At 38.7% G+C, this 19498-nt stretch overlaps 1 protein-coding gene across 1 annotated transcript; it reads right to left on the reverse strand.

Moving 5' to 3' along the window:
- Positions 1-3664: 3664 nt before the first annotated feature.
- On the reverse strand, positions 3665-17976 carry sim1a (SIM bHLH transcription factor 1a). The gene is made up of 11 exons (XM_027015901.2): positions 17743-17976; positions 13948-14030; positions 13227-13316; positions 12953-13061; positions 12780-12865; positions 12144-12343; positions 11676-11782; positions 10694-10841; positions 6156-6321; positions 5620-6025; positions 3665-5530 (listed from the first exon to the last, which is right to left on the reverse strand). Exons 1-11 carry the CDS (start codon positions 17915-17917, stop codon positions 4845-4847), a joined length of 2256 nt encoding a protein of 751 aa, XP_026871702.2. The 5' UTR covers positions 17918-17976; the 3' UTR covers positions 3665-4844.
- Between the last annotated feature and the right edge of the window lie 1522 nt (positions 17977-19498).

Raw genomic sequence — 19498 nt, forward strand, 5'->3', positions numbered from 1 at the left:
ACATATATCTATTTACTTAATGTGGAAAAAAGTGAAGACAATCCCCCAAATTGATTCTCAGTCATGTTTTACTCACTGATCACTTATGAGACAAATGGGGAATTGGGATATGCTAAGCAAGATAACCCAATGACCTGGCCTGGTGAGACACTGGAAAGGGTTCCCCATTAAAGTGGCTCTGTGAATGATTGCAGGCTCATGTCATGGCTGGCTGAGCTCTGAGAGGGATTCAAACACTTTGAGCGCAGTTCCTCAAGCAGGGTGAGAGGGGGGAAGAGACCCCAGCGGTGAGAGCCCTAACGCCCCACTGATCCGCACTGCTGCCTCACCCATCGAGGTGGGATGGGAACAGGTCATGACTGCAGCCATTTCCTCCTGTGGCTCTCTTTTCCAAGATCCCAATCTGAGGCTTCATCCAGTCAATGCGTCTGAAGGAGTGCACAGTGCAGTCAGTCAGGAAGGAGGGTGAAGCATACTGGAACTGAGTCTCATGATTTTTAGGTGGTTGAGAGAGACAGCATGATGCTATGTGGCAGTTTGCCACAAATATATTAGTGTTTTAATACATTTTCATTTGCAAAAAAACAAACAAACAAACAAACAAAAAAAAAAAAGTAAAATTGTTCAGCTCGTTTTTAAAAATCACCAAATGCCACTAACCAAAGCTAACAGTCAGATGTTACAATAGTGTTCCTGGCATGGGTCCAGAGACAAATTTCCAATTCTATGGGAATAAATTCAGGTACAAATGGTGCAAGACTTGTCAAGAGTAAGCACATCTTTGTTGTAGCTAAGAGCCAACAATCTTTCAAAAATTCCTTAACAGCCCTAAAGAAATGCTCTGCTTTTCTCTAACACTGTTCCACTTCAGGACTGCCTCTGATTTGCACAAATCTGAGTCAACTCCTTCTATCTTGGGAAATTATTTAGCACTGACTCTTTCTTTTCAGTGCATTGCAATATTGGTGACACATGTGGTGCTGTTCATCTGCATCTAAACATTTATTAATGAAAATTTCGCTTCTACTCAAAGTAACTTCAGGATTTCTAAATTCAGTGGATAATAAATATAGATAATGCATTATAAACAAACTCTGCAGTCTAGAGGAAAGACCTGAGACTAACAACGTTTGTTGGATCATTAATCCAGCTTCATTGTTCTAAGGTCAGACTGAGATTGGCTGTCCTTACAACATTTAAGGAAGACACTGTTGAATGACAGGGTCCCAGTATGTGATGGATTATATGCCACAGGACCTAAGATAAACCATGTAGAAAATGAGTTCAACATGGTAGCATTTAAGTTCAATGCTGTATAAATAGGCTTTATCTATATAAATAAACCACTTACGTTCTTTCAATCTAGTACACTAGAACTCAAGCATCATGTCCAAAAACACATACATGTTATGACCAGTAGAATGATGAAATGATAAAATTATATTAAGACAAATATCAAATGCTTTTCATCGTTCTTTATTCAAATTTGTAGCAATTGTAAGGCAGATTGTGAAGGTAAATGAGGCAGAGTGAAGGCGAGAGACTAGACAGGGGCTTTGACTCCCCCAGCTGTGAGTAGACAGGTCAGAGGTGTGAGTTAATGCTGTCTGTGTTACTCACAGTTGCTTGGCAACACATCTGTCAAGACAGCACAGGTTACGCTGGCTTCTTTTCACACTGCACATGAAAAACACAGCAAAAAAATGGCCACAGTAGATCGACAACAGCCATTCCAAGTGTTATGGAGAGCTTTTCCCTCAAAAATATCCTTGTAATAGGAGTTCTGGAGGAGCGCAGATTCATGTCATAGGGATTGGCAAAAATCACTACAGCAAACAGTAAACATCTATCAGCAGACAGAAGGGAAAAAACAGCCCTCTTTGTTGACCTCTCTGATCCTCAGTTTAGTCGAGCCTAATTGGAGATCCTTTTGTATCGATTTTCATCTGCTCCTTTATTTGGAAAAGCAGCCACACATAACCAGGGGACATTTATTGGGCTTGCAGCTGAAATGGATGGTTCAGAATCTTTCAATTGTTTGCTGAAAAATGATTAGAGCAAACATACTATATCATTTCCAGCTGCAATGGAGTGGGAGGTACTGTTGTTTTAGGTTGGATGTGTTTTCTTTTTATTCTAAGAATCTATTTTCACTGCAGGTAAAATGGTGGAATGCTGACACCAAAAAATTGTTTTGTCTCTCTCACTGCAGAGATGGACTCCAGTTTTTAGATACAACCCAGACATTGAGATTCACTAAAAAAATAAAATATCTTTTCCCAAATTCATTGTGGAACAAATTTGTTTCTACTGAAACTGAAATACTGAAATAATTTAAAATACAGTCATTATCAAACACTTATGTGAATTAAGACAAACAAATGAACAAACAAAAAATATTCACACATTTGTTTCCTCAGTTTGGCTCATGTGGACCTTTAGGGCAAATGACTTTATGCCTTAATTCACTCACCCATAATTGATCAGTAAGTTATTCTCTAGTGTCAGAAATGTTTAAAGTACTACTTTAGGCCACATGTACTTTCAAAATTAACAGTGGCATTTGGAAATCCATAATGCAGATTACACTAAAAATATTTTATAGTACTGTATGTAACTTTTATAAACATATTGGTCTTTCTTACTACTTCTGTAATTTCTTACAGTTTGCTCAGAAAAAAAGAAGAAGATAATTTTAAATTTAGATTATACACTAATATATGGACCAATGTTAACATAATAAATGATTGTAAACTACAAATTACATGCTTCAGTAATGATTAATGATTAATAATATTGATTAAATCCACAAGCTGTTGATGAAATTTACTGGCAAAGATTGGTAGCAAAAACTGTACATATGGAAATTTAAGGTTATGTGGCTATAACTGATCACATTAGAATTATTTTTACATTTGACTGAGTTTTGAAATGTTTTCAGAGTGGTTAAACTGAATGAGGTATTTTAATGCATTTAAATAAACAGATAACCACAGAGATATATATTAACAAAACTTCACTAAATATATAAAATATTAGAACTGCTGTTTTAGGTGAACTAGATAGCTTGCATAAAAACTTATAAATATCTATATAACAACCAATGGCAACAAGTGATCTTGTAAAATTTTGTAATTTATAAAGAAAATGGATCACCTATTGAGCTATGATTGCATGTATACAGTTATTGGTGTACATATGGAAATAGCTGTTATAATTTTGAAGTACATAATTTTAATTTAAAGCATGAAATATAAACAAAGATAGACAGGCTGATTTGATTGGAACTATATTTAAAACCAAAATGAAAACCACTTTTTTTCATTCACATAATAAATACATTTGCCACTTGTGCATCAAAACATATCTAAGCATATTTACATCATAAATAAATGTAGAGAATGATTTTCTTCATTGTAGGGAGAAAAAAAGAAAAGAAAAAGAAAACAGAACTGCTGCCCAAAGTGAGCATGATTCTCGCATCCAGCAGCATGGCAGTGAGAAAGCTGCAGTATAGTCTCAGAGATCCCCCTCCCCTACCCCTGTGCAGTCTATCTCCTGGACACCAGGCACCCTCAGCACATTGCACAGCAGAATGCCTACTGCCACACCCACGGCCACACCCACTGTCACGCCCACTGCCACACCCACTGCCACGCCCACTGTTACGCCTACTGTCACACCTCCACCCTCCTCCCTCTGTCTTCCTCTCCTCCAACTTTCACTGGACCACAGTCAATCTCTTTGGAATGGCCTGGCTAGTTACAACATGCGAAGGCATCCCAACTAACTGAAAACCATGAGTGTGTACATCATTTCCTCCACCATGCCATGTGTTTGACATTAAAACAAATGTCATTACAATTGCATAATCCTGGCTGTCCTGCTAGAGTTCCAGAGAATGAGTTAAATTTGAGTGGCTTGGTCTGGGGTAAAGTTGCAAAGCATTTGTAAAAAAAAAAAAAAAAAAATTTGTTGCTACAGGACAAACACTGTAGAAATATTCTCCAAATAGTGAACTATATTAATATTCCAGTGAATATTTTGCAACTTGAAGTGGCCAAATACTTTGGATTAATGTCCCAGTCATCTATCATTCTGATTAGATGAGTCAAGTTTCCTGTCAAATTCATAGATAGAAGCCATCATCCTAAAACAATTAATTATTGTAAGATTGTTTACTCCTTGGTCTATTAATGCTGCCTGGTTGGTAAAACACATCACACATATTTGTGCAACATTAAAAATTTTCATGTTTCATCATTTTTCCTTTATACAGGGAAAATGGCTTGAATTCAAATGCTGACATATTTTTTGCATTTCTCAGGCAGAATAAGTAAATAAGACACAAAGACAGGAACATGGGAGTACTTAAATGCATAACTCAAAAAATCAAGTACCAAATGCGATAGCAACACTGACTGTAAAGACATGGTGAATGCACTGACATTTTTGTGTGGATAATCTCAGCTCACATTCATCAATAACTAACAATTATGGTTTTCTCTTCTGCTTCTATAGGTCATTTGTATAATCTCACTTTCACTGTTTAACCAATCCCTTTCTCTTCCAACTGAAGTCTAATTGATGACATAAAAATGCAATCAACCAGATTTCCTTGGTGGTTATGCGCATGTAAAATAATGACTATTTCAAATATTAGTTCATCTGAGCCATCTGTCTTTTTAATGGATGAATAAGGTTTCCTCAATGCTGAAATCTAGAATCAATGCAAATAGTAACATAAAAGATCTCAGACAAACAAACAAAATTTAGTGTTTTGTCCCTTTGGGAATAAAAGCCAGTCGGGGTGACCCCAGTCTTGGCGAGTGTGTTGCTAAGCGTCAGCTGCCATTAGAGATGATGACAGAGGTTCCTTTATGGCTGGGGGGCTGCTCTGCCTGCATGCGCAGGTGAGAGGCCACGTCATAGTGGGAGGAGCCCGCACAGCCCAGCGGGTATCCTCTGAAGCTGTCTGCCTCATAGAGGTGCTCCAGCGCATAGCCTGTGAGGGAATAGGCAGCATGTTTGTCCAGGTACTGGCGTGGGTGGGAGGGGTAGAGCGCAGGGGTGGGGGACACAGCACAAGAGCCAGCAAGGGCCACCTGCTGCTGTGGAGAAGAGAGCTCAGTCTGCAGGAAGTCTTTGGCTTTGGCCAGCCGCTCAGAACCAGGGCTGCTGAGGCGGGGCAGGGGGGTGGGGCTGGGGGCGGGGCTTATCACCTGAGCCGTCCCTCGGCATGCTGCACCTTGCAGAACTGACTGGGGGAACTCAGTGCCGAAGCAGGAGCTGTGACTCTTGGCCAGGCCATTAGTGGGGCCCAGAGGCACCTCAACACCACTTTTCCTCAGCTGTAGACGGCTCTCCTCCTCCTTTATCATCTGTTGCGTTGCCCGGATCAGGGTCTCAATTTTGCTGGGCTCCTGAGGACTTGAACGGAAGTGGTCACCTCGGTATCGGTCCCCTGAATCACTAGCTGAGCCACCATCTGGAGAGCTGACCACGCTGTCCTCGTCCCAGTGGCCCCTCACTGCAAGCAGGACAAATAAATGTTATCTCTAAATCAATAAGGCATTGTCAGACCCAAAGCCTCAGACTCTGATCACAGGTAAGACTCACCATGTAGGCTGTGGATGGAGGTGATGTGGGGCATCACACCCTCATATCCATCTTCATTCTCGGGGGGGGACTTGGGTAAGGGCAGGACAGTGCGAGCCGCACCCCACCATGCCTCTCGCCCGGGCTGGGGGGTACCTAGGAAGTACCTCCCAGCCTCACAACGCCCCCTTTCACAGGCCTGGGTGTGGATGTGGCTCTGATGGTCACCAGAGGCTTGGTGTTCCTCCGAGAGAGGCAGGCTATAGCACAAGGGGCGTGGCTCTGGGAACTGGCGGTAGACACAGGAGGCATCCATGCTTTCATTCTGCTCCAATAGCTGAGGAGAGGCAGAGTCAGTCAAAGGACTCCCACCCCAGGGGCTGCTGTCTTGATCTGATTCAGAGCGCTCTGTGTGGAACCCTGGGTACTACATAAACATATATACACACGTCAACACTCACTGAAAATACACTATTAAACTTCACTCTAATAACTAAATTTTAACCATAGCTATTGTTCTCATGGAAGAGTTCTATAGTCTGAATCCATATACTCACATTTGAGTAGGGGGAGAGGCGTGTTTTGGGTTTGGGGCGGGACACTCTGCTCTTGCTGCCTTTCCTGTTGTCGCTGGTAGGGTTAGAGGGACTGTTGTAGGTGAAGGCAGGCTTTGTGGATGTCACTTGGTCTAAGGACAGCTGTAGACCCTTATACTCTGTTTCCCTGTTGAGAGCCAATGCAAAGGTTGATCTTGAGCCCAACAGGTACTGCACTCACCAGACAAAAATCAATTCTTTCATCAAACAAAGGCTAGCTCACTGGCAGAGCAGTATTCATGCTCTTTGTACAAGTGTGTCTCCCATTCATTTGTGTACTTGTCATATGTCAGCTTTGCCAATGTTGTAAATGCAGGCTAATGTTTGGTAATTAAGACATAGTTGCTCATTTGTGAGACAATAACATGACATGTATGTGTGTCTGTGGGAGAGAAAACGTGTGTGCGTGCATTCGTGCAAATGAGAGTAGGTGCAGTTGGAAGTCATTGTTTCTCCTACAGGAGCGGAGCAAGGCTTTTGCAAACACACGACAGAGGGGAAGCGTCTCCGTTCAAATACACAGTGAGATTAAGAGCTCTGTCTAGCTAAATCAAGCTCACGAGCAGATCCCGCATGAGGTCTAACTAGGAAATGGGAATTGATTTCTGAGTAAAGTGTGGTATGGATTTTGTTCCCTATGATGAATCAACTTTCAGACAAAGAAAACTGTTTCCAGAGAGTATGGCAGCCAAGAAAGGAGCTCTATGCTCCTCGAGCCTGCAGCCTACTACAATATGTAGACATGTAGCATGGGACACAGATAGAAACATCTTGAAAGAAGACATGCACCCAAACTCATACACTGAAATGTGTGCACATACACACACACACACGTGTACACACACGAACACACACATGCATGCATGTGCCTATACCTCCTCTTTGAAGTACACATCTCTTGTAAGTAAAGTCACAGTGTCTGTGTAAACAAGGATCTATATCTAGGGTCAGAGTTCATGGACAGAAGTCAAAACAGGTGATAATGATGCAACAGGCTAGCCAGCCTCAGTGGCATAAGATACAGACATGTAAACATACAGGCACAGTTGTGCACACACATGCACATACACACATGCATACACACACACTTACTCATACTTCACACCTCCTACTGCAGTCACTGTGTGAACAAGCACACATTCTGATAACAGCCATGATAAGAGGCCAGACACATTCACCTCTTTCTGGCATGAACAAAGATTAGCTTTGCAATTATGAGACAACAAACACCCATGTGCTGGGGTCAGAGAGGGGTGAGGACTCTGCACTTTCACTCGGCAATACAAGAGTGAACCCTTTCTGAACAGCTTTCCTCAAACGTATAAGAACACTGAACCACGGATCAAACGCACGCATATCATAATTGGGAGCTCTCAGCAACACACTTAGCAAGCTGTGCACTATAAACACTGATCATCTTTACAGCCTATTAATTAAAGCTCATAAACACTCCCTTTTATGGCTGGGAGTCTGCAGGAGCTGGGTGAGGCTGTTCCCAGCTTCGCATTAGCGCACACACGTGCCGCCTCTTTGGCTTAATGATGATGGAAGCCAGTCATTACCATCTGCAGCAACCAAGCTGAACTGGAGAGGAGAGGAGAAGAGAGGGGAGGAGAGGGCAGGAGAGGAGAGAGGAGGAAAAGAGGAGGAAAATAGGAGGAAAAGAAATGAGTGAAGAGGAGAGGAGAGTAGAGGAGCGGAGAGGAGAGCAAACATGGTGGACTCACCAGCCCAGCCACCAGTACTGCTGGACATGTGCAGACAAAAGAGCGGTGCATCGCTTGTCCACCCAGGCTGAAATCCAGGGCCCATATGAATGATGGCTACCAGTGGGAGTTTCATTCTTTCCAGAGAGTTCCAGAAGAAAGCGCGCAGTAATAACGCAGCCGCTTTATCAGAATGAATGCATGACAAATAAATCAGTGCCAAGTCCCCCCACCCCCCTTCCACCATACTGTAGAGCTTGTGTATCCAGCAGCCTTGCAGCTGTGCATGCTTCAACAGAGAGTCTTCCCACCTGAGACAGGAGCGAGCTCAGCAGCCATGCCAGGCCCTCACAACCAACAGCTGTGGCAGACCTTGCATTGTCTGCTAATCACAAACAGCATCTCTTCCACAGAAGAGAGCTTACTGAACATTACAGTACATGCAAAATTTAATATGTAATCCCATTATATAAAACGAGATATGAGATATATGAGATAACATATAAGGAAACATATTAAATATATAACTTTATTACCATTCCTTTTTCTAATTGTGTTCTAGTTAACAGTGCCACACTGTATGTATAGGTTTTTTTTGTGTGTAGCTGTATGCAGTTCCCAGTTTAACTGGCTTTTCCCCTCTCCCACACAGCCGCACCAGGCTGGAGGTGAGGGCCACTGCACCTCCTCTGTTGCCAATGAAGCATGCCACTGCATACTAATATATGCTTCTTACGCCAGTGGGTGCGCGGAAGGTCGCATGACCAAAATGACGTGGACGAGACGGAAGTGTCCATTTACCGTACTTGACAGGTGTGCGCCATATGAATTTTTAAAGCTACAAAGATGTTCCAGAGGGCTTTGCGGTGTGATTAGGTTACTGGAAGGGAGGGCACGTTTATGGGTTTAGTGCGTTCACAGTGCAGCAGTGTAGAGCAGTGCAGTCGCTGTGCTCTCCGTCCTCCTGCCCAGAGTGCTCATGCTTGCCTCAGTACGGCAGCAACTAAATCAGGCCGGAGCAGCAGGTTCACCCTGCCTCCTAATAGCCACTACAGCCAGCTGGGGCTCAAGACTGAGAGCACAACTTCATGCGGCTGTCAGTAGACAGCCTTCCCCTTGATCATATTTACAGTCATGATTTTAAATATGTTTACTTATTTACATATATGTAGTCCAATAAAAATTGGAATGACTGTAACCAATAATTAAACTTTATATTTAACTATCCGTTTAGTCCTTTGTTTTTTGTATATGGTTTATTGTTACACAATCAATGAATTCCGACCAATTACTCTTTGGGAAAACAATAAAAATAAAACAAAATATGATGTAAACTGGTAAACAATCCAGATCATTTAAGTAATCTAGTAGATTTTGTTAGTTATTGCATTTTAATTCATGCAAATTAAAATAAATGATTTCTCATTCATATAATTTGCTATTACCTTTGTAACTTGCAATATGTGCTAATTTTCCATTAAACACTAAAAAAGCATTTAAAGTGTATTAATGTGCAACATAATAACTACAGTTCTGCAAGAATAGAACAACACTGCAGCATAGTGGAATGTTAACAGGGATGTCACTAAAGCTGGCAACAGTGTGGCAACAGTGCTATACGTCAACAGGTAGACCGACTCAGACACAGCCAAATAACTCATATCCTGCAATGTGTTTTAGTGCCACTGCTGTGCATTTCATGTGTGCAACTATATTTGCTCTAATTAATGAATACATGTGTAAAGCTAAAGAACATGGTTAGTGTCTCTGACTAATTAGTGCCATATGTAATTAAAGGAACAAGACAATAAAGCACTATACACGCTGCATAAATAAGCCTGTGCTGAAATCTGAAAAGCAGTAGGTTTTAGAGTGCCCTGTCTGTGGTGCTGTCCCTGAGTTTCTTTTTGCCAAGCCAGGGAACCCCAAGGATTGAACATCAGTACATTCTCAACTTTAATATCCCTCTGCCCAAGGGGACTTGATTACTTGAGGAGTTCAATCAGACATAGAAAGTAAAGTGCACACTTACTCTAGCAACAGTCATGGAATTTTGTATATACAATATGCATATGCATATGGATATACAATATTTACATATACATTTATAAATGCATGTATGAACATTTGGATATAACACGATTTAAACTAGCTCATGCCTTTTTCATGGAGTCAGTGGAGGTTGGTATTAAATACACAGACCACTATTCATCCTACATTTAGCCACTTAGTTTCTGAGTACAGCAGAAGTGACCAAATAAACAATTCACATAATAAAAGCCTAATCAAGTAGCAAGTATATATATACAGAAAGGAATCCTGTGAGGTTCACCTCTACAGCTCAAATTCCTAATAATGTGACCACTAAGGATTTATTTTAGCAATCTAACCAATGGGATGCCATCACATAACCCCTCCTATCTTTTACTTTCATCCTTTCATTTTCTATCTTCAGTTTTTATCCACCAGTCAGCAGAAATTAACAAATCCACTGCAGGATCTTTTTAATTAAACATTGAATTTCCCTGAATTGCTTTAAAAGTATGCCTAACAACAACAACAAAAAAAAAATAGTAGTACCAGAATATTTACAAAACAAACTGTGAGATTTAATCCTGATCTCCACTGCAGAACAAGTTTCCCTCATTTCTCAAATATAATTATACTTGTAAATTAACATGTGAAGGTATGTATGTATGTATGCATATATGTATATTTTATTATTATTATTATTATTATTATTATGATTATTATAAAGGTACATTTACATATTGCAAGTAATAGGTTACTTACGTGAGGACATAGTTAACACTGACAATACAGTGAGGCCTGGAGGACCTGCTGTTGTGCACGATGGTTGCATAGCTCTGCACCCACACCCAGCCACCCTCCTTAGCAAGAAACCTGTAGTACTTTGTAGTTACCTGTCCCTTCACCAACACTGCAGAGAAAGAGAGAGAGAGAAAAACAGAGAGTGACAGAGAGAGTGAGAGATTACTTTCTATAGTCAGATGACCATCAACCCTGGCTGGAATCCAATGCAGTACTTTTGGATAAGATGGATTTTTTGTAACACTTGCATGATTAGAGGAGAAACGTTTTTTTTTTTTTTCTGATTACTTCTCTTAATACTGTATTAATACCAAAATTACTGTGGATGTTTAAAAAATCTACCAGTTATGTCAATTATGCAATTTATATTTCTATTATTTGCAATTTTAGAATTCATAATTTCATTTACAATCACAGAATTAACATTGCCATAATTTCAAAAGCAGAAAGGTCTAAGTGTAAAAGTAGAAAGCAGAAGTGAACTCTGCTTACAAAGAAATCTGAACAGCAAACTTTTTTGAAAGATAATTTGGTTAAGAGAAGTCTTCAGTCACAAATACAGATACAATTTTGCTCATTTTAATTTTTTAGCATAAATTGAAAACAGATATCCAAATACTCATTTTATATTTAAGAACAAGTGAAAAAAGAGGTGGTTAAATTAATGTAAAGCTTGTTACTGTTGTAATAATTAGGTCAAAACAAAATAAAATACTAGTGTATTTTTCCATATATAAAACAGATATTATGTTTTATGTTTTTTTAATATAATTTTTTTTATCCATGCTCTGTTATATCACAAAGCATGGAGAAATTCAAATATATAATACTGGGTTCACAGTTGTCATCAACAATAATAGTATTGTGATTCTTGTTATGGCTGCAGTGTGACTGCCTGCATCATAGTAGGAGGTAACCATGAGCAAAAACAAACCTAACTCACACAAGTGGTGTGCACAGCGTAGGTGGAAGGTGTCACAGCTGTGGACATGGTGGTAAAGAGTCTTCTCTATTAAGTCCTGTGGCTCATAGCCAGTAAGCTCCGCCACCCTGGCAAACAAACATGGAGAAGAATAATTAGCACCTGCGGACATGCGCACACGCATACACATACGCACACATGCACAAGACAAACATGCAAATATGGATGTGCATTAAACAAAATAACAGGTGTGCATGCACATGAATGATGGAACATGAATATACAAACAAAGCTGAACACATACACACACACACACACAAACAAACACACACACTGAAAAAATCAAACAAATACACATAAATACACACATACACACAGCCTAAGTGGTGGATTGTGAGCTGAGAGTTATTTGACAAAAAATGTTTATTCATTGTGCCTAATGTGATGCAATATCCATACTTAACAGGAACTCTTCAGAGTATAAATTACCTGGAGTCCAGGAAGATAAGCTTCATGTCCAGGCTGGCTCTAAACATAAACATGTTACTGTGGAGTTTGATCTCAGTCACTGCGCTGGGGGGCAGCGAGTGGCCCACAGCTACCAGTCCTACGTTCTGGTAGCAGCCATCAAACGGTGACATGTCTAGACTGTACTGGCGAATCTTTAGGTAGCCACTACAATGGATTACCTGTAGGAGTAAACGGTGACACCAATCAAATACACACAAAGAAAGACAAAGACATGCATTCAAAACAGTTACAAAGCCTATAATGAAAAATTCACTATACTAACTGTTACACAGATTGTTACACAATCCTCATTGATATGTTTCTGACTTTATATTATTTATAATATTATTAATTATTATGAATTGTTATTATTATTGTTGTTGTTGCTATTATTATTGTTATTATTACTATTAATTAACATTAATACAATTAACATTAAGGGTTGTTTCCCTTGCAAAACTCCCACTGTAGCGTCACACAAATGATCACATTCTAGTAGGCTTATTGCAGTACGTTAATTTTATCAGTTTAACAAATTAAAAATCCAGCGCATTATGAGTGTCCTGAAAATAGCTAATTATAATAGGTGCAAAAATAAATAAAATAATAGCCAACCTTATAACCACCACAGGTCAGACCTGCATTTCTCTTTGCAAGGACGCATTTCATTCTCAAAAAGAAAGACCGCTCCATCTCATACTCTGGAGAAAACATCGGGAAAACCATCAAGAGCCATAATTCTAGCATCTTGGCGTAATTATGTTAGTTTACAGCACCCTCTGCCCTACCTTGAACAAAGTGTGAATGGTACGGTTGGTGTGCAGTGAGCACCGCTGTCATTTCATCATGATCAGCAGGATGAATGTACTCGTAAATGCTGTTTCCCGTCAGCTCTACCTGTTAAAATTTATTTCTGTCATCTCAGTCAAAGACGCAGTGAGCCTAGTTATATGAATCAAATAGGGAACAATACGAAGGGATCGCAGCAAAATAACCTGGCCAAAATAGTAATTAAAATAGTAATGAAAGTAATCAAAGATTCATATGAGTGACGCACTTTACCTGTGACAGTCCTAAGTGCACAGAAGCCGTTTCAGAAATGTACATGATCTTTCCATCCGGTGCGACCACAAAAATGAATCCGTCCAAAGTCTGGTAAATAATAATAATAATAATAATAATAATAATAATAATAATAATAATAATAATAATAATAATAACACAAAAACGAGATTTACGATAGCCTATTACAAGTATTTCGTTTTCCGAATCTCATAAAACAGAAAACACCCAAAATAAACGTTAAACGTTTGTAAACATGCTATGCAATGTTTATTTACTTTTTTTTTTTTTTTTGCTGTATAGGTTCCATTTCATTCAGGTGACGAGAACACATTTTCGAATTTCACGTAATATTAAATAGTGGTTTCCTATTCTGTACTTAGAATTAAAAAAAATTCGAATTCGCATAACGTCAAAACTTAGCCAATTTATTTGAATAAGGACAGTTATTAAAACAAATTGAATCTTCCCGTAGTATACACATAAACACAGAAAATATAAAATGACAACAGTTAAGGACAACAATAAAAAACAATTACAAATAATAAAATAAAGAAATAATAATAATAATAATAATAATAATAATAATAATAATAATAATAATAATAATAATAATGAGAAGAAGACGAGGACGATGACGAACAGGACGAAGAATGCCCAGTATGTTAGTGTTAGCAGAAGTAGTAGTAGCAGCAGCACGAGCAACTCTAAACACTCCTACCTGAAGAAGATGTGATCCCAACTCGCGCCCGACACTATCCAGAGAGCTGGCTCTGCTGACGTGCCCCCACGAATCCCCTAGACCTGAAGGATAGCCTATATTAATTACACATGATCTCAGTTTCTATTTGATAATAATAATAATAATAATAATAATAATAAGAAGAAGAAGAAGAAGAAGAAGAAGAAGAAGAAGAAGAAGAAGAAGAAGAAGAAGAAGAAGAAGAAGAAGAAATAGTATTATTGTTGTTGTTGTTGTTATTGCTGGTGTTGTTATAATTAGTATAATGATTATTATTATTATTATTATTGCTGTTATTCTTGATGTACTTACTATTGTTGTTATTGTTGCGTTATTACAGCCTATTTAAGTTTAAAAACTCAAATTCAAAATACAGGATCGTTTAAAGTTGGTCAGCATTCTATAATTAAAATGATTGTAAACATTATTGTAAAAATGCAAATCAACTCAGTAAACCTCGAAGGAAGGAACCAACAAAAAGTCAATAAGATAAACAAGGAGTCGCTGTCCGCGCAATCCCAACTGAAATGCAAATCTACGAAAACAAACACGCACAGTGAAAGGATCACTGCAAAGCTCTGATACCCTTTTTAATATTAACCAAATATACACTCCAGGTTTACACAACAGAAACAATCGAATTATTTCTTAACCACAACTCAAACATAGTCTGCTTGCGAATCCTCAGCGCTTGATTCAGTTCGTAAAATTATGTCACCATCCTCCACATCCCCCGCCCCCTCAAAAAAAAGAAAAAGAAAATCTGAAATTTCCAGAGTCGAAATGTCATTTTGTGTGACTGTCTTATGAGCTAATACTATAAAAACTATCTTCCATTTCATGTTGTATGTTTACCATGACTGCGAGTATATCTTAATTAGAATACGACAACACTACAGTTTTGTAGACAGGTAAATATTGGAGTTTCATTTTTCTCATCTTTCAGGCTATGGTGCCATGCGCGAAACCCGGACTAAATCCTTTTAACATGTATCATGTAAAAAAAAAAAAGCTTACACAGTCTATAAATCACAAATCTGTTGCATATTTGTGGTCATTTGTGCCACTGGCATGAATATGCATGCTTGCCCAATCTATGTTGGAGCTTTGGGTTTTTCGCACTTGACCTACCACAAGAATATTAAGCGCTTGGACGTCAGTGAGTTTAGATAATGACAAAATTCGTTTTGCTAGAGAGAAGAAATAAGATCTATATACTCTTTCGACTTGAAGAGTCTGCAGTGAGCTAAGCAGCTTTTGTGAACAAAAGCGGTTGTTTCTGGCGATAAAAAGAGTAATCCATTGAACCTCTCCAGAAGGAACCTTTCAATTGCTTGCAGGGCAAGAAAATTGCATCCATCTTACAACTTACAGGTTCTACTGGAAACGTTCCAGCCGTTTCCAAGTCGGCTAATAACTTAATTGTGGGCATGGTCACGCGCTGTGCAAGTTGAATGTACATAAAATTCATCAGAGCGTCTGCTTTTGTAAAAAAACAAACAAACAAACAAACAAAATCCCATACTTTTTAAAATACAACATCCATAAATAAAACGGTCTATTTAAATTTAACCGGTCTTTACTTTAAAAACCTTTATAACGCTATGTTGTTAGCTACATTTCTTTATCAAACAAACAGAACTGTCATTATAATACGATAGACCTACGCTCAAAAATATGAAAACGCTTATAGTTACAACTTAAACAGTCACAAACTGGAAACAGTTTGTTTGCTTGTGGACACTGACATATGAGAACACTGTGGGAGGAAGAAGGGTAGCAAAGGTTAGCATTCCCACCTCAGGCCATAAATAACAACCGTAAACACAGCCACACTTTCGTTAGTTTTCGAATAAAATTTTACTGTCAATTACGCAGAACATTTCCTCAGACTACTAGCAGGGTATCGTTACATTGACCTCGTGACACTAACTCCAGGCATAATTTGAACAAGCTGCACGAACGCAAGGTGCAGTGCGCAATGAAAGCGAATTATGATAAGAAAATAAAATCCAAAGCACGTGGTACACAAATAAGACTATAGAACAAAGCTACGCTGATGGAGATCTCCAACGTGTACAGGCTCCCTCACGCTGTAAGCGCAACTGCAATTAACTTCAAATTCCTTTAAGAGCTCAACTGAGTTTTTTTTTTTTTCCCTTTGGCTACTATACGCGAACCTATTCATCAGTTATTATGATTGTTAAATGTTTATAATTCTAACCTCTGAAAAATCACTGGGCGTCAGCAGGTGCCTAGTTTGTTTTAATGAGCACATTTAGTCTGAAGAAAAAATCTTTAAGTAGCTACTTGGAAAATCTGACAGACTTTGTCGAAGTCTTGCCTAATTCTAGAAAAAAGTTAAACAGACGAATTGGATGCACACAGTTTTTTTTTTTTTTCATATAATGCTGCTCTTGTCTTATTACTCCTAATTTAAAATGGACACCCCATAGAATAACCTACTGACCAATACATCCAGTAATTATTATCTTACTCTAGAATACATGTAAAGAGCGTGGCCAATTTTGAGCCATAAATTGTGTAATTAATAACCTGTTAAAGGACTACTAAAATGAAGGCCTACATTTAGATATTATAGTGACAAAAAATATAATACAATAAAACTACAGAAGATTAACAGTGAGCCCATCGTATCTTAGCCCACACTCAGGTATCTTACCAACATCAGAAAAAGCATCAGACAGATTAACAATTCTTTATTTTTATCTTTGGGTGTAACGTTTATTTGAAAATGATATTTCATCACTTCGGTCATCTATATTAAACCTCACTGTGTTGGAACGCTAATAGGCCTCATCAACTGTACGCAGTACCAGTCTCGACGTCTCGATATTTCCCCTTGTTGCGGCTATTACCAAAAAGCCCTCTCAGAGCTAACCTAAGCGCTCGCTTTGATATTCTGACGCCAAAACATCAGGACGATGTGGACTGGCCTAATCACTTCAGCATATGCGTCTCTTTCATACCCTTACCACCGTGTTTCTTTGTCTCGGTCTCAAGCCCCTGTTTTTAAAACCCATTCCCTCTTCTATCAAGACGCCTCGGTCTTACAAGGACCTCCATATGGTCAGAGAGATCAGACAGGGAGGCACGCGGGTACCGATAATTGCCGAGGCTCTGCTTCGGTCACGTAGAATAGAAACCCGTTGAGACTACGGAGAAGGTGGGAAATGACTGCTAATCGTCTTTTAGGGAGTTTTATGGTCGCCTGACTCTGAAAAGGGACTACATCTTAATGCATACACAAAGAGACACCGACGACGTGAGTTCATGTATATTTTAAAGAGCAAAAAATATGCTCTTCTATATTAGAGTCAATTGTTTCACAATATATACCTATCACACATGTAGCCTATTATAAATTAGTTTAAAAATTAAGTGGGGTTTATAAAACAAAGGCCTACAACAATTTTAAAGACAAAAGAAAGGTCACAAAGTTGACTAATCATATTGTTTGATATTTTTATCCAATTAGTCTACAAAAAGGTTAAATAATTTATGTTAAATCATTTAGATTAGTACAGGAAATCACTTTTAAAAATGGATCCCCAAGACAAGGTAGAATATTTTGCCTTTAAAAGTATTTTAAAATCCGAGCATAAATAAGAAGGAAAAAAACAGCAAACACAAATTCCAGTAATAATAATAATAATAATAATAATAATAATAATAATAATAAAGGAAGTGTCACGATAAAAAGCGACAACTGACAGCTTTATGCGCGCACATACAGAGAACGTGTTAACTTACCTTCAGGAAAAACAATTCTCATTTTCAAGTAACTCGTTGTCAGGCGAATTATAGAAGCTTTATCGAGCTGAGATGTGATGGCTGAGGGGAGCGGTAAGAGTTTTGCCAGCTCATAGAACTCACTGTTTTCTTTTTCCCGTCGAGTCCGGGCGGCATTTTTCGACTTCTCTTTCATTGTCTTTATAGATGAAAGGTGTTTTACACCCCTCCAGTGTTCGGATTAGGCTTCCCAAAACCAAAAACAAAACGCACACAACTTTTGAAATCAACGCAATTTTACCATCTTGTGATCATATCGATTCAACTGTCCAAATGGACACTCTACCTGCCCTTCACGTCAGAAGAGCCAGGTCAGCCGATGACATTCCTCAAGGTTTTCCAGCAAACGTCTGAGGACTCTGAAGTGTCTCACGTGAAAAGTAAAGCGGTAACTTCGAAACTTCATATCGAATAAAAGCCGTTGTTTGACGGGTTTTGTCCACCGTAGACAGTTTACTTCTTCGGCGTCAAATCCATCTGGGCCCAGCTCTTCGAATGGGGAAAACATCCATCGCTAGTGCAAACATCAAATCTCTAAATAATAAAAATAGAAAATAACAAATTGAAGGGAAAAAATTAGTTCCAGCCGCACATTCCAAAGTAGCTCTAGAAGCGATCACCATAGCCATACGGAAGGAATGTCAATTGATATTGAATTTACAATTACATGTTGACGCAGGTTATTTTGAAAATCATAGGTAAAATAGACAGAAACCCATAACACAGCTTAAACAAAACCCATTCTTTGTAACCTTCACCTTAATATTACAGCCAGTTTTACAGAGTAAAAAGTCTATTCACCTTGCATCACAAGCCAAACTTTCATTTTCTTGCGCTCCAGAGTAGACAATTCCAGATTTTAAAATATCCCCACTACGTTTAAAATGTCAAATTCCAAGGCAAACTTTAGAAAAAAATTTCTGCATTTTATCCACAATTTTCTGTTTGAGGGATGTGTGCTAGAGAATTTCCTGACGCACACTGTTCCAAACTCTCTAGTTGAGCAGCAGAAAGACCCACCCCCAGTTTCTCTTCCAGCCAACCCCGCTCTTATTGGGTAGTAAGCGCTGAAGTCTATTTCCCTATTGGGCATTCACATATCAATGCCCGAAGTGAAATCGGGATTTGTTAGAAATGCTAACCCTTGACCTTTACAGATAATAACATGGAGAAAGCTATGAAATATATTTGAGTCTGTATAATATTTAGGCTATAACTGTTATGCTAATATTAACCTCTGAAACTTTAACATTAAAACTAAATAATAGCATTCGCAGCACAAGGGCAGTAGAAAGGTCATAACCTATTGCCTCTTTCAGTTTGAGACCCAGCTACATAGCATTCATTCATTCACTCACTCAGTCACTCATTTTATTTATTTATCTATGGATTTCGTAATTTTCTTCGGATTATGGTCCACAGAACAGAGCCAACTAAGGCAAGTGGAACAAAATTTTTTCAATAAACTAACGAGCTAAATCAGCGACTATTTTCTTAAAATAAAGAGAAGCGAGAAAATGCTTGATACCGCCAGTATACTTTAGCTATAAACAAAAACAAACAAACAACATAAAAACAAGGTCATTATCGATAGACTACTAATACAGATAAATAAACGTGGGCTATATTTTATATGATTGCAAAACGACTAGCTGTGCCAATAACGAAATCTGTGTTTTGATGTAAAGACTGGTGAATTAATTTTAGATTTTTAATG

The sequence above is a fragment of the Electrophorus electricus genome, chromosome 10 (assembly GCF_013358815.1).
Source record: "Electrophorus electricus isolate fEleEle1 chromosome 10, fEleEle1.pri, whole genome shotgun sequence".
In the NCBI taxonomy this organism is placed as follows: domain Eukaryota; kingdom Metazoa; phylum Chordata; class Actinopteri; order Gymnotiformes; family Gymnotidae; genus Electrophorus; species Electrophorus electricus.

Coding starts and splice junctions, on each gene's coding strand:
- sim1a (XM_027015901.2), bottom strand. CDS start 17,917: ATGAAAGAGAAGTCGAAAAATGCCGCCCGGACTCGACGGGAAAAAGAA. Junction 13,317..13,947: donor TGGGATCACATCTTCTTCAG/GTAGGAGTGTTT, acceptor ATTATTTACCAG/ACTTTGGACGGATTCATTTT. Junction 12,344..12,779: donor TGACCTGTGGTGGTTATAAG/GTTGGCTATTAT, acceptor TTACTCCTACAG/GTAATCCATTGTAGTGGCTA.